Source organism: Xenopus tropicalis, chromosome 6 (genome assembly GCF_000004195.4).
Source record: "Xenopus tropicalis strain Nigerian chromosome 6, UCB_Xtro_10.0, whole genome shotgun sequence".
Taxonomy (NCBI): Eukaryota; Metazoa; Chordata; class Amphibia; order Anura; family Pipidae; genus Xenopus; species Xenopus tropicalis.
Window position 1 is genome coordinate 26,109,453 of NC_030682.2, and position 20,915 is coordinate 26,130,367.

Genomic DNA, 20,915 nt, shown 5'->3' on the forward strand with positions numbered 1-20,915 from the left:
CAACAGGCAAATATCTTGACACAATTGTGCTGCGCCTACCAGTGAAGTCTGTCTGGTGTCATTTCTGGCGTTTGTTGTGCGAGTGACACATGCGACTTATTCTTTCAGCGCAATTGTGCCAAGCCTATCGACATAGGGCGCTGAGGGAAACCTGGAGCTATCGCCTGGTCATGTCACCTAGAATTTTAATGCTATTTCCGTTAGGGCTGTGACAGACGGGGAGATTAATCTCCCTTGTCACGGGCAACTAATCACCCCGAAATGCCGGCTAGAATGTAAATTGCCGGTGGGATGGCATACGCGTCGCTTTGATTTGTCAAAGTCGCGGAAGTTGCCTTGAGATGAAACTTCTGCAACTTCGGCAAATCGCGCCACCGCATGTGCCATCCCACCAGCGATTTACATTCTAGTGTGAAGACACACTGAACTACTAGTAGCAGCTACTTGTCACGGCTACTAAACACCAGAAAATACCCTGCCATAGACAATACTGAGAATTGCCTCTGCTAAAACACACGCAGAGACTAGTATAAGTAAATGATCAGCATTGTCTATTATAGTAGCCATGACACTTAGCTGCTACTAGTAGCTCTGTGTGTCTTCAACCTTAGGGGCGAGACTGCACTTTAGCAGTAGTATATAATTGACCCTGTTACAAGACTGGACTGGGCAGACCAAGACCCGATCCATGCCAGTGTTCCCCAGTTGAGCTCCCTCCCCTGATCACACCCAAGATAAGTATACTGTATGCGCGCTCATGGGGGAACGGGGTTGCATGAGTGTCGGGGCCTTTGGGGGGGGGGTAGGTGGCTGTGGCGGGGGCCCTACTCTAATACCATTAATGGAATTGGAACATGGCATGTATCAAGTGTTTTGATGCCCAAACAATTTGCATGGAAGCGGGTGGCAAATTTCCAAATGTTAATTACCTGACCTCTGAGTGCACAGACAGGCTCAGATCATTTTCTTGTTAGTCTGTGAAGTGAGCTGGAAATTGAGCAGGTGCCAAATGTGTAAATACATGCCTTGTGGCATTGTCCTAAGCGCCACATATCACCCCCTCCTTTTTTTAAACTGAATTATTATTATTATTGCTCTCCATGCCCCACTCTGAGTGTATAAGAAGTAAACATGGGGGGAGCCAACTATGATCACTCCCAATTTCCTCTGACATCAATTTCAGGCAATTTGTGCCATTCAAGTGCAGAAAGCAGTGACTAGGGCTACCCATTATATTACATGCCTTGCATCTTATATGGTTGTTTACAGTGTAGAATATTGCAGTCGGCATCAGAAACTGTAGCTTATGTTGCAGCTGCACAAGAGTAGTATATGTGGCATTCCTCAATACTTTGGCCATTGCAGAACTGTACAGTCTGGCATAAACTTTGAAAATAGGATATTGTTTATGAAACTGCTTCAGTTAGCGCCCCCCTGGGCCCCTATACTTTTTACCTTTATAGTAATACCCCCACACTGTGTCCAAAATAATTATAATGGGTCTGAACCTACCAGTCTGCCCCAGTCACAAGGTACAGTTAGTAGCGATTGCTGAAGCAGCGAGTAATTACAGGGCGCGTGGGTAATTCACTATGTGTTGACTGATCTGGCGCTGCCCAAACTTTCAAAAGGTGCAGTTAAAGTTTCTGCACTCCTTGTAGGCAGATTATAAGGCCAACTTCATTTCTCTGTAGAATAAGATCACGTGCACATAGTGTTTGCCACCTCAGTGTTACCAATCTCCAAAGAAGTATAGTTTAGTGCACTTAAAACTTAACCTTTAATACATAAGCTTTAAAAACAGAATTATTATGGGGACAGCCAAAATAATGATTAATAACATCAAAAAGTGTATAGTATTTATACAATTTATGTATAGCATTTTTACATATTTACAGAAGGCCAAAAAGACGGGGTCCTCTGGATCAACTAGCAGTTAGGCAGGTTATACAGGTATATGGGCATTGTGATTGAACGTGATGGACGTACGTCTTTTTTCAACTTAACTTACTATGTTACTATGTGGTGAGTTTACTTTGCTGCTTCAATTACACATTTTTCACAATGAACGTTTCTCAAGTTGCAGCCTAACATCTGCATTCACCCATCATTGTTAAAGAAGTGTTATAAGGAAAAGTCAGTGTTTTTGTGAAATACAGCCCAAGCCCTACTCCCTATTCGCTGCCCGTACAGCTTGCTAACCCACCCCCGAGTGGTCTCCACTATTCAAGGAAATGCATATAGAATTCAATGTGGACAATCCATTTAGGTATACTGGAAATACAGTAGACATTGATTCAACTTATTTCAACAATATGTACCCCCTATATAGAAAACGTGATTGTGGCTCTGCTTAAAAAGATTATAAGGCAATACAAGAAATCCAGCTATGCACAGTGATTAGTGATGAGTGAATCTGTCCCGTTCGCAAAACGGCGAAAATCTTGCACATCAAAAAAAAATTTTTGGATGTGCGGCAAATTTTTCCGCAGCGAATTTTTTCATCCGTTTCGCGAAACACGGAAATTCACAGCGAATCCATGCCTGGCAAAACATTTTACCCATCACTAACAGTGATCTGAGCATAAAAAGGAACTGAAACTTTAACTTCCATTTATAGGGATAGACAACCTTTGGCACATGTCTTATTGTAGAAGTGCAACTCCCAGGTCCCCTGCTTTGTTTCTATGGGAAAGGTTGGGAACTGTCGCACTCCAGCAGCCATAGCTTGGTGTTTAGCCCTCATAGCTCTTAAGTTGCTCATGAGGCAGGCAGTGGGCCAAATTGGGCTGATCCACTTGTTTGGACCTGTTGGTCATATGCATACCCACAAGAGACAAGGGATATTCAAACCTCACTGTTAGATATCTGGCAGATCCCCAGCCAGATATTGGTCAGCCAGGCTGTTCTTTATCCCCCATACATGGAGCAATAAGCTGCCAACTCTGCCTGGATTGGCCCTAATGTTAAGCTGGCCTTACATGTGAAGATCCGCTCACTTCACCAATATGCCCACCCCGAGTTGGGCAATATCCGGCTGATCTAAATGTTTGCCCCTCAGGACCATAATTGGACCCATGTAGGCCACTAGGACAAGAACAGAATTAATACCAGATTTAGTCTGTATATGTTCGGTGAAACTTAACAGCAAAACTAATGGGCAAGATATAAACATTAATTATATTTGACTTGTTCTGCCTTGTATACTATACTTAGTACATAACTATTACAGATACGATAAGAACTTATGTTTGTGCTATTACTTTATCTGTGTAATTGAGGTGCTTTCACAGCCATTAGCAAAGTAAACATCACAGCATGCTCCTTGCCCAGTTATAATATGACAGATTATATGCGCCACATGTCAATATAAAGGTTAACCAGTATGTGACAGGGCACTAAGCTGCCATGACACAGGGAACACACTACAACACACCATAAAGAAGTGATTGTTTTCAAACAATTTTACTTGGCTCTAAAGTTGCTGTGAGACACAAATGCAATAAAGAGATGGCACACTGGCACATAATGAGTTCACTCAGAACCCGCCGTGCTGTAAGTGCAATACAGACAGCAGGTCCCCATTATTTATAAAAATTAGGACAGTTCAACTCATAGCCCTTTGGCTGTCAATGGGTGCCTCATTGCTCTGCCCAAACTCCGAGTTAAAGGGATGGTTCACCTTTACATTAACTTTAGGTATCTTTTAGAATGTTCTATTCCTAGCAACTTTTCAGTTGGTCTTCATTATTTATTTTTTAGAGTTTTTTTTTAATTATTTCCCTTCCTCTGCTGCCTCTTTCCAGATTTCAAATGGGGTCACTGACCCTGGCAGCCAAAAACTATTGCTCTGTGGGGCTACAATTTTATTCTTCTTGTTACTTTTTATTAATTATCTTTTTATTCAGGCCATCTACTATTCATATTCCCATCTCACGTTCAAACCACGGCCTGGTTGCTAGGTTAAATAAGACCCTAGCAACCATATTGCTTCTGAAATACCAAACTGCAGAGTTGCTGAATCAAAGGCTAAATAATTGAAAAACCATACAACATAAAAAATAAAGACTAATTGCAACTGATCTTAGAATATCAATGTCTACATGGCACTAAAAGTAACTTGGTGAACATCCTCTTTATTTATTTTTACTTATCTATTTAATCCCTTTCCTATCTATATGCCAGAGTTCCTTTCACAACACTGCCTGGATGCTAAGGTAAACAAGACCTTAGCAACCAGATTGCTGCTGAAATACCAAACTGAAGAGCTGCTGAACAAAAAGCTAAATAACTGAAAAAACACAAAAAATAAAAAATGACGACCGAATGAAGCTATAAAACAGACTAGGCTGCAGTTTCTCTTTGCAGTTTACATTTAAGGCCCCCCTAAATCACAACCAATGATAGCGATATGTATACAAAATTATTGTATTTTGCTTTAATGTTCCAACAGTATCCAGAACAGCAAATTAGAGTGAACCTTATGCTGAGTCAATTCAGGCTGGGCTCCCTCATTGTATTGGGGTATCTTGGGGGGCACCCTCACAGTTTGGGAGGGCCTGATATACAATTCTGTCGGATAATAAATAATTCACTTTACACAAATACTCTCAATTCAGAAGTATTTGAGCATTACTAAGAAACCCGTATGAACACTAGATTAAATTCCTTCTCAATTATCACGGACAAATATTGCCTTTATTATCATTCCAAGATAAACTGACAGATATGCATTTTACCTGCAGCTCCTAGAGAAATTCCTTCTCACTAGCTGTACATTTTGCAGATAAAGCAGTATAAAGGTGCTATTGTTTCTCCAGGTTGGCCCTCTTCGCCCAGCATAATAGGTATATTTCTACCCTTCCTGCAACAAAATATACCTAATTTATAAATATGGTTTTTCTAGCCTGTCCTTTGGCTTTCTCCATGCTTTCTCTAGGGGCAAGTCAACTCTCATGCTCCCCTTGTTAATAATAAAGCTAATTTAATCCAGCTACAAGTAGCAAGTGCTTGTCTCTCTAGGTAACCCAGAAACTTGCCAGTGTTGGTGGAGACAAAGCAATCCATTAGGGTCGAACTGGGCTGGTCAGATACCAGAAAAAAATCCAGACCCAATCTTCACCGGGAAGCATTAGCACTTGGGGGAGTGCTAATGCTTTCCGGTGAAGATCAGGTCTGATCTTCCTTCCCCGAGCAAGCCTAGGTAAGTATTAGGTATATGCGCTTGGGGGAAGGGGGGTACTGGTGACGGGGGTCCATTGGGTTGCATCAGCAGTGGGCCCCACACACCTCAGTACAACCTTGTTTCTAATTATTCATTCACTATAATATTAGTCTATTCTAGCTTCCCCATAAGTGCAGCATTTAGTCCCTTTAGCAGACAGTAAGTTACACATAGATGAAAACATTACATCAGTCATTTCGCTACAGTTCCAAGAGTATTTAGGACATTCTAAATGACCTTCATTCTAACATGTTAACATTTGATATATTAGTTCAGTGTGGGCCAAGTTACAAATAGTGGTCCAAATATATCTCATGCAGTATGATGGAGGGACATGTTGGATTCTGTTTAAACAATCATGCCATTTAGTATAGTCTGTGGAGCCTCTGAGAAGACCATAAAGATCATTTGGAGGGCCACATCAGCCTACTGGCCTTCAGTTGGACATCCTTGCTGATACATTTCTCAGCAGCATAAGAGTAATATTAGCAGCTCATATATGGACAGTAACAGTTTCTCAGCGATGGATGTTATTAAAGCTTGGGGAGCATGTTCAATAAGGGCTGAAGCTTAAGCTGTTGCATGACAAGATTTTGTGCGTCAGATAAAGTCTGATCATTAAAATCTGATTTAAATCTCCTCTGTAGTTTAGTTCTATACAAACAACATGGGCCAATCCTATTCCTCCAGCCAACACAACCATAACAATAACGTCTCTGTACTACAGGTTACATTGAGCATAATTAGTCTGGCTGTTAATGGCTCTCTCATGTTCATGAGTCACATATTTTATCAAGATCCAGCTATACGCTTTAACTATGAAAACCCAATATTTCTGCAAGAAACACCTTGGTTTTGCTGAACCCGAACCTCAGTGGTAAATTAGTTTAGTTTTTACCGGATTATGTCTTTGAGTTAGGAACAAAAGAATGAGTAAACCCGTGGCCAGCACACACAGACTGCTGGGATATATACGGGACAGGAACACAAACACTGTGTTTACAGAAGTTCAATTGTTTCTTTTAAAAAGCACAATCCCTGGATTACAGTGTGCAATAGCATGTCCCATTGCCTTTCAATTTACTGCAATTCGCAACACCAGCATAATGGAGCCCGCAAGGTGTAATTTTTGCATTTAAGAGGCGCCCACAGATATTTTTTTCCCCTTTTTTGTCATATCTAGGCTCCAGTGATGTGCTGGCTAGGGTCTCACAACAAGGACCTTATGTGTCCTCCTGCATCTGGGCCCTGGTGGAATTAGAAAGGACCCACTACACTGGTTCCACCTTTAAGTCCTTAAGGTAAAATGGCAAGCCTGATGATGACAGACACATCAGACAGGAGTTGCTTCAGCTGTTACAATCAAATTGAGATATGCTGGGAATTGACATTTAATAGTACTCCATTCCCTTCCCTTTCACCCAAGCATCAGTCACTGTACCATCGGTGGGCAATAAACCCCAAGCCTGCAGCCCGATTCTATTTCATACCTGATCTCTCAGCCGTTCCTGGTGGCCCATAATTGCAGTCGCATGATGAGGATATTTGTATTTGAGGTGTTCTAGAAAAGCCTCTCTTTTCCTGTCCATTTCCGATGTCTGCATTCCTAAAATCTCTTTAGAACTTCGAGGGCCCCCTACAGTATGTCTCCTTGGAATATTCCGCCCAGATTTTTGTGGAATGTGACTGTTCCCATTAGTAAGATTCTCTTTTGACTGATGAAATTCTATATTTTCCAGGGATGAGCCTTGAATATGTTTTGATTGGCCTGAAAAACAAGGACAAGTCTATTAATGGATCACATGTCAGATACCTAGGGTAAATACATAAGCAAATATAAAATACAGCACCAGTCTGCTTAACATTACTATAAAAGGAAAGGTAGGGGTTTCATATAATAGGGAGAAAATGGCTTTGACATCATTTTGTATAGCAGCAGTTTTACCAAATGAGTAACAATTGTGGTTAAAAAAAAAAAGTTGACAGTAGCAGGTTTCCAAAAATTAATGGAATCACTAGAACTTTGTTATTCCATTTGGAAATGCACACACCCCAAATTATTGACACCCCAGATTTACTTTTTGGTACCATCCCTTTTAGAAAGAAGAACTGAAATCCAGCGCTCCCTATAGCCATGAATGAACTTTCCACATCTCTCTACTTTCTATTCTTCTTTTGCAGACTGCTCCAGTTGCCATCTCAACTGCAGTTTTCAGATCTCCACAATGATTAAATAGGATTTAGATCTGGTCTATAGCTGGCAACTTTAGAAGAGTCCATTGTTTTGCCTTATCCATTCCTAGGTCCTGGAGTTTGCTTTTGGGATATCCCATTATCCTGCTGGAAGATCCATTATCTTCAACAGAGATCCATCTTTTTGTCTTGATAAGACTCCAGGTACCCAGTTTCTGGGGCTGTAAAGCAACCCCAAAACATCAACCAACTGACTCCATATTTAACTAATTCATTATTTGAAAAACCTCATTGGTGCCAATATTTTTGGCCATGCTTGTCAGAGCACAACCATAACAGCAACATTATGATGCTCAAAAATATAGAAAATGGTGCCAGCGATATGTGGAGCTTAAAGTGGTAGTTGTTACCGAATACCGGACTGCATTAGGAAACAGTAACTTAGATATCCAGCTGGGTGCATCGTATGCTATAGGTAAACTTTTCTCTTTTAAAAAAAAAAAAAAATTCTGGATATACAAAATGTTTTGAAATAGCAACTCCAAATGTTTGTTTCAAATGGACACAATGTTATTGACTTGAAATAATTCTACTTGGACTTTTTATGGTTTTCTATAGAATTTATACATACTATGTAGATTTTATTTCCAGTCTTAAATACAAATTTGATTGTAATTTACATGGGTGCTGTGTTTTGGGGGTGGGCACGTTCTATTTGGAGGGTTTAAATGCCTGGTTTGCAATTACCAGGCAGGCTCAAAAAAAGGGCAAGAGAAGACACAAAACTCTATTCATTACCTTACTTAAAGGGGTAGTTCACCTTTAAATTAGCTTTTAGTAATAGACATGGATTTTCTGAGACAATTTGCAGTTGGTTTTCTTTTTTTATGACTTGTGTTTGTCAGTTATCTATCTTTTTGTTTAGCAGCTCTCCAGTTTGGAATTTCAGCTGCTAGCAGGTTTCTAGGGTCTTGTTTACATTAGCAACCGGTGGTTTGAATGAGAGACTGTATTATAAACAGATGGGGACCTTAATAGAAAGATAAGGAATAAAAAGTTTAAGTTGCCGGGATCATTGACCCTATCTGAAAGCTGGAAATATGTAGAAGAGCAAGGCAATTCATTCAAAAATGATAAAAATAAATGTTGTTGGAATGTGATTTTTTATAACACAGTATTAATGAAGTGAAATCAGATGTGATGCTATGGGTAATATGGCACCACAAAGCGATATTATTAATTATGATTTTTTATTTGGGAATTGAAACCCTCTCTGTATAGTAAAGTGCAAAGGACTAGAGATAATTCTAACAGCAAGAGCACAATTTCCTAAGAAATAAAGCTACTTAACAGAACAATGTAAAATTGAATCTCATCAAAGGAGATTACCAATACATTACAATTTTCTAAGCTGCGCTAAACCATTTATGCAATCAGCAGAAAATTATTTCATGTCGGCTGCTCAAAGATTTATTCCCCGCTCACGTATTCCCTGCTTTTAGGAGAAATAATTCTACATATTGAGAGCCCTTCTTACAGAGAACCCTATGCTCGAGATGTCGATGACATTCCCTGCAGTGGCAACCTTTTATAACTGAATTATATGGAGAGGCTCAGAGCAGGCAGTGAGATTAGAAATATATGCTGCGCCCACCAGTAAAAGTATTAAATTGATCGCATTGCTGCCTTGCAAGACTTGGGTCCCAGGTTTAATCCCAACCAGGGGCTCTTTCTGCAAGGTGTATGTTCTCTCTGTGTCTGCGTGGGTTTCATCCAGGTGCGCCACTTTCTTCCCATACTCTCGAAACTTACAGACAGGTTAATTGGCTTCAGATAAAATTGCTTCTGCTGTGTATGAATGTAATAGGGACCTTAGATTGTAAGCTCCACTGGGGCAGGGACAGATGTGAATGATGTATAAGCTATACTATAAGCTTTGTAGTGACACCTGCTGGTGGTTTCCATGCAAGAGGCATGTTATAGGAACAAGACCACTAATCAGTTTGCCGGGTCAGACTGTGCCAGGAAAAAACCCGGTGGAACCTGGCTCTGGTGGTCCCTGCCGACCCAGAGCCGGCACTCTCCTGCTGGTTTCCCTCAAACGATTGCATCTAAGATAAGAATGTACATGCACCCAATCTGACCCTGTCAGCTTATAATTTATTATAGAAAATACACACAGAAAACATATTTTGTGCCAATGAATCAGTTTTTTTCTGTTTTTGTTCTGTCTGGACCTTGAGCTTATGTCTATTTGACACTAAAGTTGGCCATACACGATTTTAATCTTCTTCTGACGAACATTCGGATATCGGTTGTACGTAAATGCAATGATCTAAAACTAACATTCAGGCTGAAATTGTAGGATAAAGCCCTTAGAATACAAATCAGAGGATGTTCTGAACATGAAATAGTTGGCAGATACCAATCGTACAGAAGTGACTTCCATTGTAGGTCCCCCCAGGACTGATACAGAATACGTGATTTTTTTGTTAGCCGACCAAAATTTTCTAACCTGTCTGATTGATCAAATGACTGATCACCATGATAAGAAAATTATTGGGAAGATTATGGACAGCTTAAGTAACCCATACACTAAGTAACCCATAGCAACCATACAGCTTGTAGCCTTTACTGGTCACCTGTTTAAAAGCAAACATCTTATTGGTTGCTATGGGTTACTGCTCCTGGGCAAACTGAGCACCTTTTATTACATATAGGGGTAAGTTCCAACTCATAATCACTCTCCCCCATCATCAAATAGACTTTCCCAACAGGAAGCAGAGACCATGCAACACAGATCTCCATGTTGTATTCATATAACTGCATTAAAGATGGCTGTAATATCCCATAGATGCATAAGGTGTGGTGTCCTTATAGCAAGGACAAAATGCCACAGTGGTGCAGTTCTTTCCCAAAATGCAGTGTTATTTCCCCAAAACCCTGCCCCCATACTTGTGCCTGCTCACTATTAGCATAATATTGTACTGAAATCTGATTGCAGGTTTCTGGTTGAATGGGTAATAAAACCTTTGGCAGCTGCTGTAATGTGAGTTGTATAACACAGAAACCTAGAGGAAACATGCGGGTGGAATAAAGTCTAATGGTGCCTGTGTATTAGTAACCTCAGGAGAGCGGGTAGGTTGGATCTGTGTACATTAGAAAGAATGAGGATGTGAAAGATGATATGTTTTTGCGGAAGATGATTTAACTTGAATGATCACTTCAACTAACAGCAGCACAAACACCTAAACCGCCGTTTAGGTGCTCAAAACCGTGTACTGGTTATTTATAAACTGCACAGATTGCAGCAACCACTTCCATACAGGTTCTGTCCAGTCTGTCACTATACACTTAGTTGTATGATTTCCTTTTTCTCTGTAATAATAAAACAGAACCTTGTACTTGATCCCAACTAAGATATAATTACCCCTTATTGGGGGCAGAACAGCCCTATTGGGTTTATTTAATGGTTAAATGATTCCCTTTTCTCTGTAATAATAAAACAGTACCTGTACTTGATCCCAACTAAGATATAATTACCCCTTATTGGGGGCAGAACAGCCCTATTGGGTTTATTTAATGGTTAAATGATTCCCTTTTCTCTGTAATAATAAAACAGTACCTGTATTTGATCCCAACTAAGATATAATTACCCCTTATTGGGGGCAGAACAGCCCTATTGGGTTTATTTAATGGTTAAATGATTCCCTTTTCTCTGTAATAATAATACAGTACCTGTATTTGATCCCAACTAAGATATAATTACCCCTTATTGGGGGCAGAACAGCCCTATTGGGTTTATTTAATGGTTAAATGATTCCCTTTTCTCTGTAATAATAAAACAGTACCTGTACTTGATCCCAACTAAGATATAATTACCCCTTATTGGGGGCAGAACAGCCCTATTGGGTTTATTTAATTGTTAAATGATTCCCTTTTCTCTGTAATAATAAAACAGTACCTGTACTTGATCCCAACTAAGATATAATTACCCCTTATTGGGGGCAGAACAGCCCTATTGGGTTTATTTAATGGTTAAATGATTCCCTTTTCTCTGTAATAATAAAACAGTATCTGTACTTGATCCCAACTAAGATATAATTACCCCTTATTGGGGGCAGAACAGCCCTATTGGGTTTATTTAATGGTTAAATGATTCCCTTTTCTCTGTAATAATAAAACAGTACCTGTACTTGATCCCAACTAAGATATAATTAATCCTTATTTGAGGCAAAACAATCCTATTGGGTTTATGTAATGTTAAAATTATTTTTTAGTAGATGAGGTATGGAGATCCAAATTACAGAAAGACCCCTTATCCAGAAAACCCCAGGTATTCTGGATAACAGGTCCCATACCTGTATATGTAAGTTAGGATCAGGTACTAGGTACTGTTTTATTATTATAGAGAAAAGGGAAACTATTTCTATAAATTTGATTATGGGACATGGGCTTCCCGTAATTCAAGGATTTCTGGATATTGAGTTTTTTTGGATAACTGATCCTATACCTATATAATTTAGTATATGTTTAGTTGGCAGCCCCGGGCCCAGACTGTGGGTTCCAGTAAATGCCAGAGGGGCTGCTGTAAGATGCCATAGACAGTCACTATTTATTGGGCTGGTGGGGGGGCTGTTTGGGCCTCTGTGTACTTGAAATCCCAGATACCTGAATCCCAATTCTGACCTAAGCAGCTCTCTCATAGAGGAACATGGGGGATCAGATAGGTAATGTAAAAGCATTGGGCAAACACATTTATGGCAAAATTATAAATAGCATGCAAAGACATGATACACAAAGTTATGATAGATGAAAAAATAAGGTTTAATTTCTGGTGTCAGTGTCTCTTTAAAAAACCCTACAGCCTAACTTCATCCTTGTGTGTTGTCTGGAGCTGAACATTATTTAGAAATCATTTTCCATCCCAGTATCTCCTGGAAGCGGCAGCATTAATTCTAACACCATAATAACTGCAACCGTCACCGTTGCCATTCGCTGATTTAGTAGCACAAGCAAGAACGTTATTTAATATTTAAATCTATTCAGGATTTGCTGTTTCATTTTGTTTAAATGAGTCAAATATGATGGAAAACAGCCTGCGGCCGGCATTAGGGAAATAACCCATTGCAGAGTCTGTGTGTATAATTGGGTTTCAACGAATGGATTTTGGCACAGGACCTGTGCATTCCTTCAGAGAGACAGAGAAGGAGAGAGGAGTCAAGTCATATTGCAATTACTTTCATAACCACTATATTGAGTTTCTGATTACTCCCTAGAAATGGCGCCGGAACTGTAACCCAAGAGCAGGAAGTTATGTCCTCACTCTCCCAGCCTAAATATAGTCCAACATGGAAGCATTCCAGGGCAGCACTAAAGCACTGTAAGCACACATCCAACACCCCTCTCATGTATATGTCCCCCTATTCAAAAGTGGGCTGTTTTTACAGTTTTCAGGTTGTTTGGAATCTAGTTCAGTTGATGATTTTCCTGAAAATCCTGTGTTCCAAGTTATATAGTTAAGCTGAGTTGAAAAAAGGCCAAAGTCCATCAAGTTCAGTACTTCCAAGTGAATCCCAGCACACACGTAAACCTGTACTAACCTATCTATCCACTCACATACAGACCCATACTAACCTATCTATCCACTCACATACAGACCCATACTGACCTATCTATCCACTCACATACAGACCCATACTGACCTATCTATCCACTCACATACAGACCCATACTGACCTATCTATACACTCACATACAGACCCATACTGACCTATCTATCCACTCACATACAGACCCATACTAACCTATCTATCCACTCACATACAGACCCATACTGACCTATCTATCCACTCACATACAGACCCATACTGACCTATCTATACACTCACATACAGACCCATACTGACCTATCTATACACTCACATACAGACCCACACTGACCTATCTATCCACTCACATACAGACCCACACTGACCTATCTATACACTCACATACAGACTCATACTGACCTATCTATACACTCACATACAGACCCACACTGACCTATCTATCCACTCACATACAGACCCACACTGACCTATCTATACACTCACATACAGACCCATACTGACCTATCTATCCACTCACATACAGACCCATACTGACCTATCTATCCACTCACATACAGACCCACACTGACCTATCCACTCACATACAGACCCACACTGACCTATCCACTCACATACAGACCCACACTGACCTATCTATCCACTCACATACAGACCCATACTGACCTATCTATCCACTCACATACAGACCCATACTGACCTATCTATACACTCACATACAGACCCACACTGACCTATCTATCCACTCACATACAGACCCACACTGACCTATCTATCCACTCACATACAGACCCATACTAACCTATCTATCCACTCACATACAGACCCACACTGACCTATCTATCCACTCACATACAGACCCATACTGACCTATCTATCCACTCACATACAGACCCACACTGACCTATCTATCCACTCACATACAGACCCACACTAACCTATCTATCCACTCACATACAGACCCATACTGACCTATCTATCCACTCACATACAGACCCATACTGACCTATCTATACACTCACATACAGACCCACACTGACCTATCTATCCACTCACATACAGACCCATACTGACCTATCTATCCACTCACATACAGACCCATACTGACCTATCTATCCACTCACATACAGACCCATACTGACCTATCTATACACTCACATACAGACCCATACTGACCTATCTATACACTCACATACAGACCCATACTGACCTATCTATCCACTCACATACAGACCCATACTGACCTATCTATACACTCACATACAGACCCATACTGACCTATCTATCCACTCACATACAGACCCATACTGACCTATCTATCCACTCACATACAGACCCATACTGACCTATCTATACACTCACATACAGACCCATACTGACCTATCTATATACACTCATATACATAAACTAATACTGACCCCGCATGGATCCCCTCCAAGAACATTTCCCATCAGTCCTTTTTTATTTTGACCTTAGGTCTATAGGACACCTGTTTCACTATCTACATATAAGCGATGTGCAAGCTGGGGGACCCTAGGGATCCAGAGCAGGAAGTTGAGGAGTACAAAAGAAAAATGACCCCCAACTTCCCCATGCAAAATGACAACAATCAGCCTCAGTGGAGTTATGGGTGGATTTCAAACATTAATTATCATGTAAGGAGCATATTAAACTATATTACTGTTTTCTTTAACATACCAATATATCTCTCAGATTTAAAGCTACCCCACCCCAAATATTTTTCCCTATCAATAGTTGCATTTGCAGATAATATTTAATACATTGCACATTTTGTATTTCTTTCTTTTTTTTTTTGTTGCAGGCATAACTCCCCCAGGAATATCCTACGTTCCATAGTTCCTAAAAATGCCCAGATCCCCCAAGAGCAGCTCATTTCTCTAACAGACACATTTTATTAGTTCCATTTACAGCTGCCCGCCAGGATGATGCTGATTGTCTGCCCTTAGAAGCTACAAGAATGTGCAATTCATTGCTGCAATTACACGATGGTTTGTCTCTGGGCTTCTAGAAAGCAGTGATTGGGCCGGTCAGCACTCCATTCAATACATTCCCCCATTCTATTACTCTTCTGCACTATGACTTACACTCTCTATGTTGCAGTCAATCACAAGTACAACTGATAATTCAAATTTTAGGAAGGGCCGGCAAAAGTAAACTATAGCAAATCAGGGCCAGATACATGAACATCCAACTGCAGCCCTTGTTGTTGTTGTACCAAGTACCATTAGCTACAGGGAATTGTAGTTCAGTAATTAACATCTCTGACCTTAATACAAGTCGTCTCACAATGATGTTATTTGCACACATTTCTGGTCTAGGGGTCCCTCGCAATCTGGGGGCAGAGGGCACATTCTCCATTAAAACTGACATTGTATTTTGGTAGTATTATAGTTATTTCTATAAAGGGGTAAGGTACACAAGGCTTCCAAACACTGCTCCCATGTGATAAACATACAGACCTTCAGTGTTAGGTTATTATAAAAAGGAACTGTACCTGACTTTCTATAGGTAGGAAGGAAAATTGCCCAGGTGGTAATGGTTATAGCATTCCAGCATTCAAACTATTCTGATTCCCTGCATTCCCCCATGGGTGCTGCTTAGGCCCAGCTCTCTTGGTCTCTTATGGTAAATATAAAGATTAATTTATGAGTAGAGTACAGCGTGCAAAGTGATATTTTTGGATGCAAATCCAAAAAAAAGCTGGAGATGTGAGAGGCAGGATGGGTGGCGGCAGCGGGGCAGGCAGTAGTCTTCATGGTCACACTGGGCCCCCCTACAATGCAGAAGACCACCCTGGGTCAGACTCCCGTGACTTGGGGTTTGCTGTATATCTAGTTACACCACTGGTGGCAGTAGTTCCTGGGGTTCCCCAGTGTCAATAGCCGCATTTGCACACAATTCAGTAAAAGAAGCAGAATCGGCATAATGGCACTTAGCTCAACTACCCGGAAGTGCAAGCAGCTTTTATGAATGGCAGTTGAGTATATAAATAACCTTACTATATACGCAGATGGCAGTTCAGGTGCATATTCACAACATGCTAGGAAAACATTCAGGAAAATGCCATAGGGCATAAATGGATTTATTTGAGTCCTAACCAAAGGCAGATGTAAGACACTCTGGCCAATGCCCACTGGCAGAACTCAATGCTGACCAACTGCAACACAATGAGCATTTCCATTATGTTTCCATTGTCAGCACAGCTCTGTGCCTATACCCCCCGGCTGTAATTAATACACTAACATCGGACTGACCCTGATACCTGGCTCCTATCCAGTTTCGCTAAGGGTTTCTATACAGCTCACTGAATACAACTCCAATTTTATTTTAATCACCGAACAAAGAATATGAACCTTCGCTTTCTTTAATTCACCTATAAATCTTAGAGTTTCCTCTAGCCGGAGTGCCGTGCCGGCTCTGCATGCACAAAGGAACTGAGATCTGATATTCTGCTAAACAAGGCACTAACCCTTTCATCATCTTCTTGGTAAATCTCTTAAAGTCGCAACAACTCAATCACCCTGTTCTACAACCACAATCTGTCCCTGTCTCTCTCTTTATTTCATTTGCCAGGGAAATTCAGAGAATTTGTTTTTCTTTTTTTCCATTCACACCTTATTATCAGAGCAACCTGATGCCAAATAGAGAGGTTAATTGCGTCACTTACGCTTTGTGTGCCTCTTACTAAAATAATCCAGGCAGTGATCAGCCTCCTGACTTTTAGCCTGTTCCATTGTGCCCAGGAGCAGCTGACAGCTTTTCCACCAAACTTTCAGCAGTCGCTCAAAACATTAAAAACAGGAAGAGATTATGAAGAAATAAACAGCATTCCAGAAGCTCCTAATCACATTCCATAAAATGAAGGTCCCTTTGCTGTGGCAGCCGGCTTGCCTCAAGTATACGCTGGCTCTGGCCGCCGCTGCCGCTGGTATAATCCCCAGGCAGTTCTCAGTGAGGGCCTCAACAGGTGATAGGCTTCTCTGCGGGTAAAATCTTCGTCTGCATGCTTTCCACTGCTCCCTCGGCCAGATATAGCTACAATTACTGCTGTATTATGAATGGGATCATTTCACTGGAGTACACTGTACCATTTAGAGCTGAGCATTAACTATTCGAACGTCAGCTCCGGAATAAAAAGGGGTACATTTATTAAGTGGCACAGTGCCGTAATACACTGCTCCCATTATCCACTGCCAGGCTAAAGCTGGCGTTATGAAGATGGATTTATATTCATATAATTTAATGACTGCCAACACATTTTAACTGGCATTATGTGAGGGGGTGATATAAAGTAGGTGACTCCCCCTGTGGATCAATATGTATTTAATACACACAAGGACAAAGGAACTATTTATAAAGATGCAAAGTAGCAATGTTTAATACTTCGATACACTTCATTGGTTTCTGAATTGGACTTGCCTATTTATAAATCTTCAAATTATTTCTGGTGAAATCAAAAGAGTAAAATGTCATAGAGCAACCTGCAACCCAAGGGCAGGGCTGGGCCTCCTTAGGCCAACTAGAGAACATGACATTGAGGGCCATTATTCAACAGTAAGAAGGAGACAGCGGCAACTGTTATAGGAGTATATGGTGGAAAAAAGAAATGGTTGATGAAAATTGACCGATGTTGGGGCCCAATAGGTCCTGGGCAGGCCTGGACTGTGATTCAAAACAGGCCCTGGCATTTTAAGTACACAGAGGCCCAAACAGCCCCCCACCAGCCCGATAAATAGTGACTGTCTATGGCATCTTACAGCAGCCCCTCTGGCATTTGCCAAAATTCAGCCAGTTTGGTCTGAGCCCACTGAGAGATTCTCTGGAGCACTGGCACATCCTCTGGAGCACTGGCACATGCTCTGGAGCACTGGCATGCAAGTCTGATCCTGTACATGCCCATACCAGAAGGAAAGTTTGCCCCCTGGAACTAAAGAGTTACATAAAAGACATGTAGAAAGACAAGGTGGGTTATTCACAAAGAACAAGTAAAGCAAAATTGGGGTAAGAAAGATTACAATATTAAATATGGTCACACTTTCTAGAGGTCTAATTTCTGAACTCACTGGGGCACCCCTCAGATCTTGAGTCCTGTAGCCTTGGAGCTATAGAAGGACTATGCCTTAAGGGCCACTGTTTCATTAGAGACTAAAAAAACAGATATTTAGGCACAGATCATCCTGTGCAGAAAAAACACATGCAAGAGTAAGCCTTGAATAGAAATCCTATTTTCAGAGGTGAAATAAACCCTAAAAACAAATATGGCTATAAATTCTATATTTTATTTACTGAGATTAATGTATCAGCTTGAAGGGTCAGCATTTCTATAGTAGTAATTTCTCCAGCCTTCAAAATTGTCACAGGAGCTCCTCATTTTGGATTTTGTTAGAAGTGACACTGCACATGCTCAGTGTGCTCTGGGCAGCTGTTGAGAAGCTAAGCTTAGGGGTAAAAATATCAAGCAAAATATGAATATAAGCTGATGCTACAGGGCTGGTTATTATATTTTGATACAAAATGCAATTTCTGAGCTGCTGAATCTGAATTACTAACTATGTGAGTGGGTCCATAAGCTCAGGTAAGTACCAGCAGCACAGAGCAGGGAATCAGCAGAAAAGAAGATGGGGGGCTACTGGGGCATCTTTGGGGGCACAGATCTTCCCTGCTAAAGGGCTGTGGGGGCCTTGGGCTGGTACAGGAGCCCAGAACATAATGTACAGCATTTCTACCCTACGTCTTTTTTAAGCTTTAGTTCTCCTTTGAAGATAACATAGAAATGGGAAGAGGGGGAAACTTGGTCTCATGAGTCTTACTTAGGGGGAACTTTGTGAAAAGTGCATATTTGAGTAAATCACTTGAAATATCCCTGTGTATCACGCACACAAAGTTTAAGCTCTGTGGGGCAGAGACTGACTGCGGCTGAGAAATCAGTTAGTACAATTAGAGCTATTTTGAGAATGCTGGAACATGCACACTAAGCAATTGAAAAACTATGGCAAAAGAAAAGCTGTATTTATATAAAGCTACCCAAATGCTGAGAGGTCCAACTGTGATCCCTCCACTGACACAGCTCCTGCTAAACACATGCTATTTTTAAATATGACTGAGTAGCGCAGACGCCAATAGGAATTCCCTTTGGTGTGAGTATTATGGAGACACATGCATGGTGTGTTAATAAGGCGCATACAGGGAAAGCAGTCCAAAACAGGTTATTTTGTGCAGTTTAGCAGGGCAGCATCGTAAAGTTTATAGCAGGGGATCCTGAAGTTTAGGCTTTCCTCCTTAGAGATGCAGAGAAGTGGCTGAGGAGCACAGCCTAAAGGATAGTTGGGAGGGATATGGAAAGAATGACTTATTTTAATATTATTATTATTATCTACAGAGCACCATTGTCTCCCACAGTGTTTTACAAAGTAAAAGGATACCAGTACAAAAGATCATCACAGTGCAGTCTGGCCCTCTATCTTACCAATTCCAGTTGTGGCCTATGCCAAGCAATAGAAGTCAATAGCCCTGTATTTAATGTGTTAATGTGTTATGCAGCCACACACAGCCCTGCCAGGCTCTTATAGAGAGTTTACTGCAGCTTTGAACCACAGTGAGAAAGTAAACCTTCTGTTCCCAACCAACCTTTGGAAAAAGTGATCAGAAGCTGTTTTTTGTTCCAAATAATTGAAAATATAATGAGATTTCCTTTACTGCATCCTTTTTTTTAAGGAACAGGGAATATTTTTAAATCTCTTAGGATATCATGAATTGGCATCACACCCAGAAAAGTGGAAAGTTCAAATACAAATGCTGTATCTTGATTCTTCTAATCCAGTGTGAATAGGCCTGTCTTCATAGCCATGGGGTGCATGAATTTCCACTAAGTGGCTATAGGGAATGCTGACCCCGCTGTTCAGAACCCCCTTTCCCCTGGGCCTGCCCGCCACTAAGGGTTCTGCTTCCTCTATAGTTCCGCCACTGACTTATAGATCCAGAGCTGTGACAATATAATGGCTCCCCTAGATAATACACTTATTCTCACCATTTGGATACACGGCAAAAGTAACTTTACATGGCCCCAATAAAACTATTCTACCTATGGCCTTTCAGCTGTTGTTGACTGCAACTATGGATATACCTGCCATCTCATACCTGGCATGCACAGTGAAATGCTTCAAAATGATCTGCAAGTTATGCAGAATGTCACAAATCACAGAATTCTAAATGATCTTCTCCTATCACTTACAGCACCAGGATATTATTGATTGGCAGCCATCAGTCTTTTTAGCAGGAAACTGCCTCTTAATATTAAGATCCTGTTATTTTGTCACATTTAATATATATTTATCTGTTGCTTACAAGTACTGGGAGTAAAGCCTGCTCTAGCAGCTGTTGTAGGCTATCCTCTTTCGTCCCGGTTTTTAATAGGTTTCTTATAGCCATTAAGGACATACTCTTCTGGCCCAAGGTGACCACTGGCAGAGCTGTGTGGAAAATCCCCTCCATGATCAAATAACTGCTTGGATAAAAACTGCCTGCTTGCCACTTGGGCTGAGATCACTTGCTGGCACTACAAAGGCATTTTACTATGACTGAAATAGCAATTGCAATTCAATACAATAACAGGGGGCACTCCAAGTTAATGAGAATTGTGGTATGTTAATATTTAGTTCTGTTAATGCAATGAAAAGCTGGACTTAGTCATAACTGCACCCTTCAATGCCGGCACCTCAGTGTTATCAATGGTTCCCAAACTGTGGTGGGCTTGGAGCATTGTTGGAGGGGGGCTCAGCCTAAGGGCAATGACACACTAGGCAATTAGTTGCCCAGCGTAGATCTCCTCTACCATGGGCAACTAATCTCCTGCATATGTTTCGCCATGT

At 40.9% G+C, this 20,915-nt stretch overlaps 1 protein-coding gene across 11 annotated transcripts in view; it reads right to left on the reverse strand.

Annotated features, from left to right (window-relative positions):
• The window catches only part of kiaa1217 (sickle tail protein homolog), a 255,530-nt gene that overhangs the window by 170,563 nt on the left and 64,052 nt on the right, over positions 1 to 20,915 (reverse strand). For all 11 annotated transcript variants that reach the window (XR_001171144.3, XM_012965645.3, XM_004915435.4 and 8 more), the window contains exon 2: positions 6,715 to 6,992. Coding sequence is in view for 10 of the 11 variants with exons in the window: in XM_012965645.3 (XP_012821099.1) it covers positions 6,715 to 6,992 (278 nt within the window). In the remaining variant the exon portion in view is untranslated. The remainder of the gene's footprint in view (positions 1 to 6,714; positions 6,993 to 20,915) is intronic.